General features: G+C 35.5%; 1 protein-coding gene across 6 annotated transcripts in view; it reads right to left on the reverse strand.

Moving 5' to 3' along the window:
• Nucleotides 1-11,459: 11,459 nt before the first annotated feature.
• Nucleotides 11,460-16,399, reverse strand: part of LOC120232645 (small ubiquitin-related modifier 2-like) — a 138,801-nt gene continuing 133,861 nt past the window's right edge. For all 6 annotated transcript variants that reach the window (XM_039233484.1, XM_039233482.1, XM_039233480.1 and 3 more), the window contains one exon: nt 11,460-12,245. In XM_039233484.1, coding sequence (XP_039089415.1) covers nt 11,822-12,109 — 288 coding nt within the window. In that variant the 5' untranslated portion in view covers nt 12,110-12,245 and the 3' untranslated portion in view covers nt 11,460-11,821. The remainder of the gene's footprint in view (nt 12,246-16,399) is intronic.

The following is a 16,399-nucleotide window of genomic DNA, read 5'->3' on the forward strand; positions in this document are numbered from 1 at the left end:
TACTGTCATGCATAAAAGGCACTCAAATATTTTAAATAAATGAAACTTCTAATTCCTACCACCTCTCCACCAAAGTGAATATATGTAAGTGTCCCTGTCTATAAACAAATACAGTAAACAACAATTCAGACATACAAAACACAAAATAATTAAGCTCCCTGAGTACTTTGTTAGGTTCGCTGCTGAATCTCCAGTGTCAAAATAAGTATCTAGCATATAGTGGGTGCACAATCGTATTTGTTAAATGAATAAATGCTATTTTGGATTTTTATTGGATTTACTGCAAGAGACATTAAATATCAGCTATCTCTCTTATTTATGCAAGAGGAATTGTTCAAAATATTTCAAATTTGATCCATCAGCATCCCCTCGACTAAATACTCAGTAAAGTTTATGCAGAATAGTATTGTATCATCATATTCTAAGTTCTTCCAGCTAATTCATATAAGATAAATATTGGTAGTGGTGCTCAGTGTTTGAGTAACTAATGGAATCAGGAAAAAATAGCACCTATTTTTTTTTTTTTGCAATACCACACACGATAAAGATGTACAGTGACTATTGGCACATATTTGGAGTCTTGTATTGCTCTATTGACAATCTGCTGATAGTGCATCTCCCTAAGAATTAACTACTTGGGTAGTTACCACATCTATGTCCCTGGTAGGACATTATAAGTGTCTGTTTTACGGTTACTTACACAATAACAGAATAAGTAAGAGAAATAACACCAATAATGGATATCATTTAGGTTACTGATTTTTTTTTTCTCCCCTCATATCTGGATTATCTGTTATAGTGTCCGCCAGAGGGTAAAATAGTAAAAGCAGGCAAGATAATTTTATTTTATTAAATGGTGATATTCTAGGATATTCAAAACACTTTAAAACCCTTTAAATACATCATGAAATTAATTTTGGTAGTCCACTAAACTTGGCATACAGGTAACAGCCATATTAATTTTTCTCACCTTTAAAGTTAGATTAATGAAAGTAGTCACGGTTGTTGAAATATTAAATAAATAAATAAATTCATATGGATAAGTACTTAAAACAGTTTCTGGCACATACCTAGAATTCAATGAATGCTAGTGATTGTTAATATTATTTTAAAAGAAGATATTGACATAACATAAAATCATAGAAAGCTAGAACTGTAGGAACCATTATATATCCACTAGTTCAGTGTTCTTTAAACTGAGCATTGTGAGGCATTAATGAGGTCATGAAGTCAATTTATTGGGTCACAGGTAGCAGTTAGAAGCATGAAAAAGATGGGGCACCTGGGTGGCTCAGCTGGTTAAGCGTTTGACTTCCACTCAGGTCATGATCTCACGGTTCCTAGGTTCAAGTCCCCCATCGGGCTCTGTGCTGACAGCTAGCTCAGAGCCTGGAGCCTGCTTCAGATTCTGTATCTGTACCCTCTCTCTCTGACCCTCCCCTGCTCACGCTGTGTGTGTCCCTCTCTCAGAAATAAATAAATAAAACTTTAAAAAAAAAGCATGAAAAACAATAGAACAGGGGTGCCTGCGTGACTCAGTCGGTAAGAGTCCTACTCTTGATTTTGGCTCATGTCATGAGTTCAAGCTCTGCATGGGGCTCTGCGCTCCCAGTGCTGAACATGCTTGGGATCCTTTCTCTCTCTCTCTCTCTCTCTCTCTCTCAATAAGTAAGTAAATAAATAAATAAACATTAAAAACATAGAACCGAAAATGTCAGGGTGCATCCCACAAAGTAAAGGTAAGGGTTGTTTTGTAAAATTTTTGTTTCAGATTTGTTGGTGTGTGTGTATACTGGGTTGTGATGTGAAATGTTTTCCTTACCATAGATTGTGGCCAGAAAAATTGAAATACAACTGCTATATAGTCCAACCCCCTTTTATTACAAATGATGAAATTGAGGCCCAGAAAAGGGAACTAACCCACCCAGTGACAGAGAATCAGCTACTAGCCAAGTCTCCTGATTACTAAGCCAATGTCCTTTCCATGCCATAAAGTTAGACAGATCCTGGATTATCCCCAACTATATCATTTTTTTAATTTGAAAAACCTTAGTTTATTATAACTTCAGTTATTTTTCTTTGAATAACCTTATTTGATCTCATTAATTTAACCGTCCTTTCATTTATTTGCAATAGGGAGACTAATCAAAATCATTTCCTGGCCTGAGGCATTGGGCATTGGAGGTACGCTTGTCGGTTCATCGAATTTGTAAGATTCTGTCAGTGTGGGTAGAGATGTGGGGGAGGAAGAAAAAGAAGTGGCATGACTAGCTGGTGTTAAAGAGATGTGGAGAGTTCAGATGATATCTCAAAGAGTATTTAGGTAAGCTCTCCAAACATCACCACGGTAACCGAAGAGGGCCTGAAGGTGGCTGCTTGGCAACCAGAGCTCTACAACCTCCGGCTCAGCGCTGCCCTTTACCAACATCGTTCGTATTTAAGGCTGATCTTGATGATTTTATTAACCAAATTTCCTCTGCATACAAGGATGAGTCTGCATAGCTTATAATACCCCCTACCTCATCGGAATCCAGAATGTTCCTGTGTTACCCTTCTGATATCAGAAACGTTTTGATTTATTATATATATAACACACACACACACATATATATATACCAACAAAGGTCTCTAACACAAGCTCACTGTAACAGCAGTTCTAGGCTTCTTTTGCCCCTCAGTTACTCAAATAAATGTTCATATTTGTCCCTATGCCCTTGCTTATCTTGTGTACATATTAGATGTGCAATCAATAGTTAATTGATGCTCTTCCCTCATCTTCTGTCCATTCAAATCCTACTTTTATAAAGATCACAGGGTGTTAGCTTTTCTTCTGAATCTCAATATTATGTATCTGTAAGACACTGTTAGAATATGGATTTGATCTTTTTTTAAAAAAATTTTAAATGTTTATTTTTGAGAAAGAAAGAGAGGGAGAGAGAGTGAGCAGGGGAGGGGCAGAGAGAGAGGGAGACACAAAATCTAAAGCAGGCACCAGGCTCTGAGCTGTCATCATATAACCAGATGCAGGGCTCGAATTCAAAAGCCGTGAGATCATGACCTGAGCCCAAGTCAGATGCTTAACTGAGCCACCCAGGCACCCCTGGATTTGTATTCCCTGGTTGAGAACTGGGTACTGTCAGCAAACTCCCAGGATTCTACAGATTAGTTTATTCCTGCTTGTCCTCATTTGTCATATCCAGCATGCTTCAATGTTTTTATTTCTTCTCTCAAAAATTTGTTTGTTGAAATGTGTGGCTAAAATTTTGGAAATACACCAGTATGTATACTGGGTTGCCTTACCTGAAATAGATCTGAGCCAGCAAGTTGGTTCTCAATAGGCTATTTACTTAAAGATGTCCATGTTATTTTAAAAAAACAACAGCTTTATTGAAATATAATTCACAGACAATACAATTCATGCTTTCATTTTTTAAGTTTATTATTTTGAGAGAGAGCATGTGAGTGAGAGGAGAGAGAGAGAGAAGCCCAAGCAGTCTGCGTGGAGCCCGATGTGGTGCCTGAACTCATGAAATGCAAGATCATGACCTGACCCAAAACCAAGAGTCGGATGCTCAACCAACTGAGGCACTGAGGCACCCCTGTTCTTCTTTTCTGAGACTGTTTTAAGTATCCTGGGTCCCTTACATTTCCATGAGGATTTTAGGATCAGCTTATCAATTTCTGCAAAAATGGCAGCTGGAATTTTGAATTGCAGATGTTAGCCTATTTACATTTTTCCATCTTTATTGAGATATAATTGACATATAGCACTGTTTATTTTTTTTAATGTTTTATTTATTTCTAGGAGAGAGAGAGAGAGGCAGCGTGAACAGGGGAGGGTCAGAGACAGAGGGAGTCACAGACTGAAACAGGCTCCAGGCTCTGAGCTGGCAGTCAGCACAGAGCCCGACGCGGGGCTCGAACTCACGAAGCGCGAGATCATGACCTAAGCGAAAGCCGGACGCCTAACCGACTAAGCCACGTAGGCGCCCCATATAGCACTGTTTAAATTTAAGGTGTACAGTGTGGTGATTTGATACACATATATACTGTGAAATGATTACAATAAGGTTGTTTAACACAACCTCCATCTCACATAATTACGATTTTTTTGTTGATGTTGTTATGGCGAGAACATTTAAGATTTACCCTCTTAGCAACTTTCAAGTATTCATTGCAGTATTTTTAACTTTAATCATCATGCTACAAATAGATCTTGAGTACTTATTCCTCTTATAAATGGAAGTTTGTAGATTTTGACCAACATCTCCACATTTATCCCACCTCACAGCTCTTGGCAACCACGTGTCCACTCTGCTTCTATGATTTTGGCTTCTGTTGATTCCACAAATAAGGGAGATCGTTCACTATTTGTCTTTCTCTAACTTATTTCACTTAGCATAATGCTCTCAAGGTTTATCTATTTTGTCACAAATGGCAGGATTTCCTTCTTTTTATGGCTGAAATATAACGTATATTAGTATATTATATATTAATGTCATTTATGTAGATATACATAATATACATACATAATGTTTCTATATCTATATAGGTGTATATAGATGTACAAAGGCTTGTGTTCAACATTCTGCAAGAAATTTTCCCTTAAGGCATTACCTGACCCCTGTGCCTGTTCAGGGTTAGAGGCAAAGAAACCAAGCAAAATGCAGCTGCTAAAATTATACAAAGCTAAACAGAGTCATAATATCACAGAGTGCTGAGAAGGCAAAAATAGGAATTCAGGAATCTCCAAAGTACCCTAGTAAACAACCTAGGTTTTTAGTTGAGCCCCAGGAAGGGTTGCATCATGTGAGTAAGGTTAAACTGGCAATAGGCTAGCCACAACTGTGTTAAGGTGACCTATCTCCACTCTATTTGTTGTTTAGAAAAAAGTTATCTTATTCTGAGGAATATATAATCCAGAACCACTACAGTTTTCTATGTACAAATAAAAAAAATTACCTGATATGGTAGGAAATAGGACCAAATGACCAAAAAAATCAAGAAAACACTCAATAGAAACAAACACATAGATGATTAAAAAGTTGGAATAAACAGAATGGCCCTTAAGAAAACTATGAACAATATGTTCAATAAATAAAGGAAATAATAGATAATTTTACCAAATATATGGACATTATAAAATATATTAAATTAAAATTCAATAATTAAATAATCAAATAACTGAAATTAAGACTGAAATGGATAAATTTAACAAAGATTAAACAGAACAGAAAAAGGATTAGTGGACAGGATAGTAATAGATCAGTAGACAGTATCCAGACTAAAGCTCAGAAAAACATTGGATAATACAGAAAAAAGAATGAGACAGAGATAACATGGTGGAAAGATCTAACATATGTACTTGGAATATGAGAACAAGAGAAAAAGAATGCAAAACCAGTATTTGAAGAAATAATTGTCAAGGAATTTTTTTTTTTTTACAAACTGCAGAAAGTTTTTAAGGTACATGTTCTAGATGCTATATGAATCTAAAGCAGCATAATGACTGCAGCAGGCAGATTCATTTCATTTGATTTCATCTCCCAAGATGTCCACATCTGAATCCTCAGAACTACATATATGTTATATTACATGGTAGAAGGGTATTAAAGTTGGAGATGAAATTAATATTGTTAATCAGCTGAATTTAAGATAAGAAGAGTATTCTGGATACTGGTGGGCCCTTAACAGTGGAAGAGGAAGGCAGCAATGAAAGTTGTGTAATGAGTGCTTGACCAGTCATGGGTGGTTTTAAACATGGAGGAGAGGGTAATGAGCCAAGGAATGCAGATGACCTCTAGAATTTGGAAATGGCCCTCACCTTACAGGCTGCAAGAATACTGTGCCCTCAGTCCTATAAACGTTAAGGAATTGAATTCTGCCAACAGCTTTAATGAGTAAAATAATGGATTTTCCCCAAGAGCCCCCAGAATGAAACTCATCCCTGCTTACAGCTTTAGTCATTGAGACACACACTGGACTTCTGACTTACAAAACTATAAGACAACTTATTTGTGTTGTTTTAAGTCACTACTTTTATAGTAATTCATTATGGCAACAATAGAAAACTAACACAGCGAGAAAGAAAACCAGACAATAGGTACATCGAAGTAAAACTGATACCAGAAACAAAGAGAAAATTTTTTAAGTAACTATAGAACAAAGACACATCATCTTTGCAAGAACAACAATAATCTTGACAACTGAATTTTCAAAAGAAATAATGAAAGAAGAAAATGACCTGACATCTGCAAAGTGCTAAGCAAAATATGTTCCAACCAGGAAAAAATTCTTACAAAATGAAGGTGAATCAGAAAGGTCTATGAGAAACAAAAATTGAGAGAATTTATAACTATCAGATATGCACTAAAGGAAATACTAAAGGGAGTTATTTGTGCATAAGGAAAATGATCCCAAAAGAAAACAGTTAATTTAAGAAAAGAATGAAGAATACTAAAATGAGTTACTATGCGTAAATCTACATAAATATTGTCTAATTAAAACAACAAAAGTATCTTTTGAAGTTTAAGATATATGTGCAATTAAAATACATGATAATAGCACAAAAGATGGGAGGGTATAAATGGAGTTGAAGTGTTAGAAGGTTTTTACCTTGTCTGGAAAGTGGTAAGAGCACTACGTTAGGGTAGATTTTAATAAGCCAGGAAGGATGTTGTAATTGTGAGAAATGAAACTATTAATAAAAAAAATACCACAGACAAGTTACAAGAGTGTTAAAATGAAATAACAAACAACTTGGTTAATGTAAAAGAAATCAGTAAAGGAAAAAACAGAATAAAGAGGGTAAATAGAAAACAAATAGTAAAATGGTAGATTAAAACCCAAATTTCCCAGTAAATCATATTTATATTTAATAGTTCATTAATAGAGCAAATCGTACAATTAAAAAACAAAGATTGTAGGGGCACTTGGGTGGCAAAGTCAGTTAAGCATCTGACTCTTGATTTTGGCTCAGGTCATGATCTCACAGTCATGAGATCCAGCCCTGTGTCAGGCTCCATGGTGTGGAGCCTGCTTAAGATTCTCTCTCCGTCTCCATCAGCCCTTGCCACACTGCCTCTCTCTCTCTCAAAAAAAAAAAAAAAAAATTTAAAAGTCCCACAAAGATTGTTAAACTGGATAAAAACAAACTACAACTGTGTGCAACGTACAATAGGCACACCTTACTTAAAGACATAGAAGTTTGAAAGTAAATGTTGAAAAAGATACACCATGCAAACGTGAATCAAAATAAAGCAGCTATAGTTATACCAATAGAATACAAATTCGACTTTAAGGTAAAAAGAATTATGAGAGATATTAGACATATCACACTGATTAAAGGATCAATTCAACAAATTACAGAAAACAAAATAAAATAGTTCCAAAATGTATTAAGTGAAAGCTGACATAACTCCAAACATAAATAGATGAATCTACTAGCAGATGTGGAGATTTTAGTACACTTCTTCCAATAAATGATAGAATAAGCAGACAAAACAAAAGGTATGGGTATAGAAGCATGAATAAATCTAACAAATATGTCCTAACATATTTAGAATGTTGTATGGAGTTAATGTAGAAGACACACTCTTTTCAAATTGTTTCTGGATTATTTATCAAAACTGACCATATGCTGAGCCTCAAAGCAATTCTCAACAAATTTCGAGTGGCTGAAATCAGAGTATGTTCTCTGACCACAGGGGGTGCAATTAAGGTAGAAATCAGTAACAAAAAGACTAGAAATCTCCACATATTGAAAAAATAAGTAATAGGATTCTAAATAACCCAATATCAAAGATTCAAAATGGAAATTATAAAATATTTTGAACTGAACTATAATAAAACTATGACATTACAACTTGTCCAATGCATCTATAGCAGTGCTTAGAGCTTTATCGCCGTATAGTAATATATTAGAAAAGATGAAAGGCTAAAAATCAACGATGTAAACATCCATCTCAAGAAGACTGAAAAATAACAAATTAAACTCTAAGAAAGAAGGAGGAATATGATAAGAGCAGAAAACAAAAAAATAGAAAACAGACAACAGGAAAGATTAACAAGGCCAAAAGTTGGCTCTTTGAAAAGACTAATGAAATTAATAAATCTGTAGCAATACTTGTAAGAAAAACAAAGAAAACATAAATTATAAGTATCAGTCAGGAAAAAGGGACACCAGTATAGAATCTATAGATATTGAAAAGATGAGAAGACATTATGAACAATAAATTTGATGTTTTGCATAAAATGCACCCATTATGTAAAAAATACAACTTACTGGGGCGCCTGGGTGGCTCAGTCGGTTAAGCATCTGACTTCGGCTCAGGTCATGATCTCACAGTTCGTGAGTTCGAGCCCCACGTCGGGCTCTGTGCTGACAGCTAGCTCAGAGCCTGGAGCCTGCTTCAGATTCTGTGTCTCCCTCTCTCTCTCTGACGCTCCCCTACTCACGCTGTCTCTCTCTCTCTCTCTCTCTCAGAAATAAATAAAACATTTTTTAAAAATTAAAAAAAAATACAACTTACTAAAACTGATTTCAAGAAGACACATAAAATCCAAATAGTCTTATACATATTAAAGAAATTGGTTCTGGGGTGCCTGGGTGGCTCAGGCTCAGTGGGTTAAGTGTCCAACTTTGGCTCAGGTCATGATCTCACGGTTCTTGGGTTTGAGCACGGTATCATGCTCTGTGCTGACACCTCAGAGCCTGGAGCCTGTTTCAGATTCAGTCTCCCTCTCTCTCTGCCCCTTCCCCGCCAGTGCTCTGTCTCTCTCTAAAAAATAAACAAACATAAAAATTTTAAAAAAAGATATTGGTTCCACAATTAAATATATTCCCACAAAGAAAATACCAGATCCAGATGGATTTGCAGTAAATTCTCATTAATATTTAAGGGAAAAGTAACATGAATGTTACTTAAACTCCTCCAGAAATTAAAAACAGAGTGAATGACACATTTCTTTACATGTTTTATGAGGCCATTATAATCTTGACACTAAAACAATATAAGAAAGGCATACCATCAATCAAATCTCTTATAACTATAGATGCAAAACTCCTACACAAAATATTAGCAATATAAATCCAAGGATAATAAGGATAGTAAGTACATCGCAAACAAGTTGGATTTGTTCTATGAGTAAAAGAATGGTTTAACATTTAAAAGGCAATAATGTAATCCATCACATTAAAAGAAGAATATGTGATCATCACAATAGAGGCAGGAAAAGTCTTTGATAAAATTCAACACTTATTCATGTGAAAAAATCTTGGAAAACTAGGAATTGAGGAGAGTTTCTTAATCAGATAAAGGGTTTTAAAACATTCCCAACATAAGGCATGTTAATGGTGAAATATTGAAAGCCTTCCCTGTGAGATCAGAAATGAAACCTGGTTGTCTGTATTACCATTTCTAATCAAACTTGAACTGGATATTTTAGAAAATAAATTAAGAAAGAGAAATGGATCGGGGCACCTGAGTGGCTCAGTCGGGTAAGCATCAGATTCTCAGTTTTGGCTCAGGTCATGATCTCATGGCTTCATGAGCTGGAACCCCGCATCAGGCTCTGTGCTGACAGTGCAGAAGCTGCTTGGAATTCTCTCTCTCTCACCTTCTCTCTCTGCCCCTCCCCTGCTCATGCTGTCTCAGTCTCTCTCAAAATAAATAAATAAACTTAAAAAAAATTAAGAAAGAGAACTGCATCTTATAAAGATTGAAAAGGAAGAAATAAGTGTTTCATTATTTACAGATGACATGGCTGTGTGTGTGGAAATTCTAAAAATATTTACAAAAAACTTATTAGAATTAATAAATAAATTTAATAAGTTTGCCAGATATAAGGTTATTGTATGTATTGGTTATGGCTCCCCAGAAAAACAGAACCAATAGAATATATTTAGGAAAGGATTTATTATGAGGAATTGACTTACACAATTAGGGAGGTTGTAAGTTCCACAATTTGCTACCTGCAGGCTGGAGATCAAGGAAAGCCAGTGATGTAATTCAGTCAGTCTGAAGGCCTGAGAATGAGGATCCAGGCCAGCAGAAGACTGATATCCTAGCTCAAACAATCAGGTAGGAAGGGGTAAATCCTTCCTTTGCTTTTTTGTTTTATTCAGGTCCTCCACAGATTGGATGATGCCAGTCCACACTGTGGAGGGCAAACTACTTTTTTTGTCCACCTATCTCAATGCTAATTTCATCCAGAAACACCTTCATAGACATACCCAGAAATAATAGTTACTGAAATATCTAAGCATCCTTTGATCCAGTCAACTTGACACATAAAATTAATAATCATAATATACAAAAATGATTTGTATTTCTATACATTAGTGATAAGCAGAAAATAAAATGAAAAATAATACCATTGGCATTATTTTCAAAAATTATCAAATATTGAGGGTTAAAATTAACAAAAGATTGCAATATTTCTACAAAGAAAACTACAAAAACATTGAGAGAAATTAACATAGACCTAAATAAAAAGAGAATTGTACACTGGCCATGGATTAGAAGACTATATTTTAAAGATGTTTATTTTCCATAACTTGATCTTTGATACAAAACAATAATTCCAACAGGCTTTTTTTAAATGGAAATTGACAAAGGGATTCTAAATTTTACATAGAATCGCAAATGGCAATAACAGCATTAAGATCTTGTAGGAAAACAAAGTTTGACGATTTACAGAAATCAAATTACTTTACAAAGCTATAACAATTTAACCAATGTGTGATTTTTGCAAATACAGAAAAGATGAACAATGGTATAGTAGAGTCTACATGTATACTGTCATTTAAAGTATGATAAAAAAAACAATCCTTTTTAATGCAGGAGGGGCGAAAATGGTCCTTTTGGAAAGTGGCTATGGATCACCTGGGATACCCAATAAATCCAAATGATCCTTTGCATCTATTTCAAACTAGATGCAAAATTTAATCCACATGGATCACAGATTAAAGTGGAAGGTGAAACAAATGAAAGTTATTGATGAGAACATAGGATAATGTCTTAATAACCTTGATATAGTCAGGCATTTCCTAAAAAGGACACCAAAAGCAGTAACCCTAAAGAAAACAATAAATTCCATTTTATTGAAATTAAGACATTAAGAGAGTGAGAGGCAGGTCACAGAATGGGAGAAAATATTTTCAATACCTATATCTGAGAGAGGACTTAGATTCAGAATTATATAAACTACAAATCAATAAGGATAAAGGCAACCCAATTTTTCTTTTTTTCATTTTAAACAAGGAATTTATTTAAATGACAAGATGCTTGATAGGAACGTTATCTAGGATTCATTTTTTTATCCCTACTTAAAGACAGATTGCTCTACACTATATGTTAACAGTACGTACAAAAAATTATAAACTTAGTTTTTCAATGGTAAATGAAAAACATTAAAATTCTCCAATCTAACAAGGTATGCAAGGGTTTTTATGTTGCTCTTTTTTTGTTAAACAGTGAGAGCAAAACAACTTACTGGAATATAAAGAGCTGAATGAGCATGCCACTAATGGAGAAAGGGGGCATTTTCACAGAAACAGGGTACTTGCCCTATCCCATCTCCATTTGATGTCAATCAAAACATACTATTGGCCACTTAGTTAAAAAAATGCAATAAGCTTGTGCACATACACAGTTACTTTTATGTGCAATAAATGAACAGGGAAGGGGAAAATGAAATACTAGAGAAAACTATACTGTAGTAGTCAGGATGTAGTAGAACCAAATTGTGTTTCTCTATTTGAGAATGCCTTCTTGGTCTGAAGGGACAGAATTCTGGGGTAAAGTAGCAGGTTCCGTTTTTAGTAGACCCCTCCTGTCTGCTGCTGGAACACATCAATTGTATCTTCATCCTCCATTTCCAACTGTGCAGGTGTGTCTGTTTCATTGATTGGCTGCCCATCAAATAGGAACCTAATCTGCCTCATTGATAGACCCTGTCGTTCACAATAGGCTTTCATTAGTTTACTAAGTGGTGTATGCCTCTTAATCTTAAACTGTACCACAGAATCATCCTGCCCCGCCACCTTCAAATTAATATGGTCATTGCTCTTGGTCTTGCCGCCTTCCTTGGGCTTTTTGTCAGCCATGGCGAGCGCCGGAGTCTCCTCAGCTGCCGCTTCAAAAAAGAGGTACCAGGTCCACACCTAATGAGCACACAAGCAGCACCAGGAGCAGCAGAAGGAAGACGCAGCCCAATTATTTTTACTGACAAATCTGGAACAGCTGCATCAAAAACACAACATCCAAATAGTCAAGAAGACAATAAATAGAAACTCAATTTTGTTAATTATCAAGTAAAGGCAACTTAACATCACCATCAGAGAATACTCTACATGCATTGAGGAATGCTAAAATTTTAAAAATAGACCTGTCGGGGCGCCTGGGTGGCTCAGTCGGTTGGGTGTCCGACTTCAGCTCGGGTCCTGATCTTGCACTCTGTGTTTGAGCCCCTGGCACTTGCTTCAGATTCTATGTCACCCTCTCTCTCTGTCCCTCCTCCACTCAAGCTCTGTCTCTCAAAAATAAACATTAAATTAAAAAAAAAGACCTGTCAGCATAGACGGGAGAACCAATACATTGCTGGTGGGAACATAAATTGATAGAATTACTTTCAAAAACTGAGGGGCTATACATATTACAGTTTACCATATTACCCAGTAATTCCAGTCAAGTATATAAACACAACAGAAAAGCCTATATATGTGAACCAAGATAAAAGTATGAGAGTGTTCATGGCAACATTATTTGTAAGAGTCCAAAATACTAAATAACCCAACTGCCTATCAACAATAGAGTGAACTAGTGATGTTATATATTTATCCAATAAAATTGTAGCATAATGGAAAGCAATAAAGTACTATTACAAACAGCATGGACAGATTTCACAAATATAATATTGAACAAGATAACTTAGATACAAAAGGATATGCATGTATGATTCCATTTATGAAAAGTTCAAAAATAGGCATAACTCATCTATGGTATTAGAAGTCAAAATAGTGGTTTACATTGTAATGACTGAGAGGGACATGGGGGAGGCTCTGGGGTGTGTATGATGTTTTATATCTTGACCTGGGTGTTGGTTCCATGGGTGTGTTTATTTTGTAAACAAAAATATCAAGCTGTACACTGAACATACATATACTTTACTGTATGTATGTTATATTTCAATAAAAAATTTACAAAAAACCTAGCGACATCCAGACCTGGAAAGGATGTGTAGAAATAGATATTCTTGCATATTTTTAATTGAAAGTTGGTCGCTACATCCCTTTTGAACTTTGAAAATTATATTTATGGAAATTTCAAATATGCCTGTCATTGACCAAGAAATTTCACTTCTGGAAATCTATCTAAATAGTCAATATCATTGGTTCCTTACTATTTCTGATTCTCACTCTATGTGTGTGTTTGGATTGTTCTCAACTTCCTTAGATTTAGGCATTGCCATAGACTGACTTTGGCCAATGAAATTTGAGTGGAAGTGACATCCCCACAAACAAAATAAAAATGACTAGTGGTTACATAAAAACCAAACAGCCCTCCTTCCCTCCTCCGCCCCCCCCAAACTCCCCAACCTCATTTACAATTAACCAAATCCAAATAATAATAATAATGATAATAGGATTTCATTTTTTGCCTCTTTGGATATACAAACTAGAAAAAGAAAGACCTAGTACAATGTTGCAATGAGGCAAGAAACTAAACACTCATGCCCCAGGTCACATAGGTGGAAAGTGGGGCAGCCCAAATCAGAACCCATGTCTATCTGTATTCACAGCAGGTGGGCCTGCTCTTCCTATAACTTACTACTCACTCCTGGTCTACCATCTTAGTGGTAGAATCTTTGAAGGTAGCCCTAACCATGCTACAAATTGTGTCATGTGCTACATTTCAAATCATTAATTCTCACACTACCTCCAAATCTGTCTGAAAAGTAGAAATTACAAATATGTTGAAGCCATAACTGTAGCTTGCATTGTTAGCTGGCAAGAAGTCAAACTGGACTACCAGTCAACTAAACCACCATGTCTATAATGCAGTCTTTTTGGATTCAGGGACAGTTTCTGTACCATAAATGAAAAACAAGGAGAAGGGTGTGATACGATGGGGTCAGTTTTCATGGCGTCAATTTGTAGTCTCATTTTCCCCAAAAAGGAATGATTTAACCATGCTATTTTTGAATTTGATCCTTTCATATAATTTGATGTCACTCCATACCACTTCAAGGATTTTGACTTCAATCATTTTATCAGGGTACTTTAGTATTCCATTGTTTGTATGTGTATATGTATACAGGTGAATACTTCATACAATATCATAACCATTAAGAAAAAAATTTAATGCCTTCTTTCTCTCTTCCTCATTCTTTCTTTCTCCCCTCCCCTCCATGGTCTCTCTTGTCTTCTTAGAAAGAAGAGAAATACTGACAAATAGCATATGCTGACCAGAGCTAGACATCTACATGGGTAGATGACATGGAAGACACCCCCAGGGTAGTCAGACAACTAGAGACAAAAGATGTATATGGGCTGCACTGCTCAACCATGGAAAATTCCATTAACTAAGACAAGGATGTATGTGTATGTGGGAGAAGATGTGGTGTGTCTAACAAAATGGGATATATCATTTTCAGGTTTTTTTACTCTAATTATAACACTGTGATCTGAAGAGAGAGAGACGACAAGAGTAACACACTCCAAGCAGTCAGACAACTCTTGATATTAAGTACTTTTGCAGCACTGTAATAACCAAACCAGCCCCATGGAAAATTCCACCTTCAACTAAGGATAAAGCTCTCTCTCTCTCTCTCTTTTTCTGTGTGTGGTGTGTCTGTGTGTGTGTGTGTGTGTGTGTGTGTGTGTGTGTGTAACAAAATGTCAGAGGCCATTTTCAGCTTCATAAAAGATGTTGAAAATTACAAAGAATGAAATATATATAATTAGTAATCTTATCAGCCAGAAACATTTGGTATTAATATTTAGTTCTATAAACTTCCACATTTCTATTCTATTGCTATGGCTTGAATTGTACGCCTTTAACACATAATGCTGATGTCCTAATCACTGTTACCTATGAATGTGACCTGATGTGGAAATAGAGCCTTAGTGATATAATCAAGTTAAGATGAGATCATACTGGTTTAGGATCCTAATCCAGTATGACTGGTGTCCTCATAAGGAGAGAAGAAAAGAGATTTGGAGACAGAAAGAGAGAAATGCCATGGGAAGATACAGACACAAAGGGGAGAAGGCCATGTGAAGACAGAGACAGAGATTGGAATGATGTATTTACAAACTAAGGAATGCCAGTAGTTGCCAGTAACTACCAGATGCTAGAAAAGGCAACGAAGAATTCCTCCCCTACAGCCTTGATTTTTTACTTCTAGCCTTCATAACTGTGTACAGATTTCTCTTGGTTCAACCCACCTAGTTTGTGACATTTTGTTATGGCAGTTCTAGGAGCTAACACAATGTTGATACATTTTAAATAAACTATTTGAAAATAATCGGAAAAAACCTCCACAGTCTATTTAACATCCTTCCATGCTCATACTGTCTATATCATTATTTTGTTAATTGGTTGCAGAAGGAATAATTTCTGCATATTTTCAAATTTTTAATTTCATTTACTTTTCTGAGTATATAGGTAGTATATGTTTAGATAAGCAAATAGCAGGATAAATCTGTAAAATAATATTTAATTGCCCTGTGACCCCACTCCTAGGTCCCTTTCCAAGATATTATCTATAAATAGTTTTTGTATATATTACTCCACGTATTTTTCACTTCAGATTCAATACCAAGAGAAATCTCTCATTTCTTCTCTTTCCCTCTGTCACTGTGAGATGCATATGTTTTATTGGTGTCTTATGCTTATATTTTTATTGAAGTGAATATATAATATTATGTTAGCTTCAGGTGTACAACATAGAGTTTCAACATCTCTGTACATTACAAAATGGTTACAATAAATCTAGCTACTATCTGTCCCCACACAAAATTGTCACAGTATTAACAACTATACTCCCTATGCTATACATTACATCCCCATGTCTTATTTGTTTTATAACTGGAAGCTTATACCTTTTAATCCCCTTCCTCTACTTTGCCCAACTCCTAACACCTCCTCTCTGGCAATCACCAGATTGTTCTCTGTATCTAGGAGTCTATTTATGTTTTCTTTAGTTGGTTCATTTGTTTTGTTTTTTAGATTCAACATATAAGTAAAATCATATGGTATTTGTCTTTTTCTCACTTACTTAACTCAGCATAATATAATACCCTCTAGGTCCATCCATGTTGTTGTAAATGTTAAGATTTCATTTTTTTTATGACTGAGTCACATTCCATTGTATACACATACGACACCTTCTT

The sequence above is a fragment of the Hyaena hyaena genome, unplaced genomic scaffold, assembly GCF_003009895.1.
Source record: "Hyaena hyaena isolate Hyena2069 unplaced genomic scaffold, ASM300989v1 scaffold_77, whole genome shotgun sequence".
Lineage (NCBI taxonomy): Eukaryota > Metazoa > Chordata > Mammalia > Carnivora > Hyaenidae > Hyaena > Hyaena hyaena.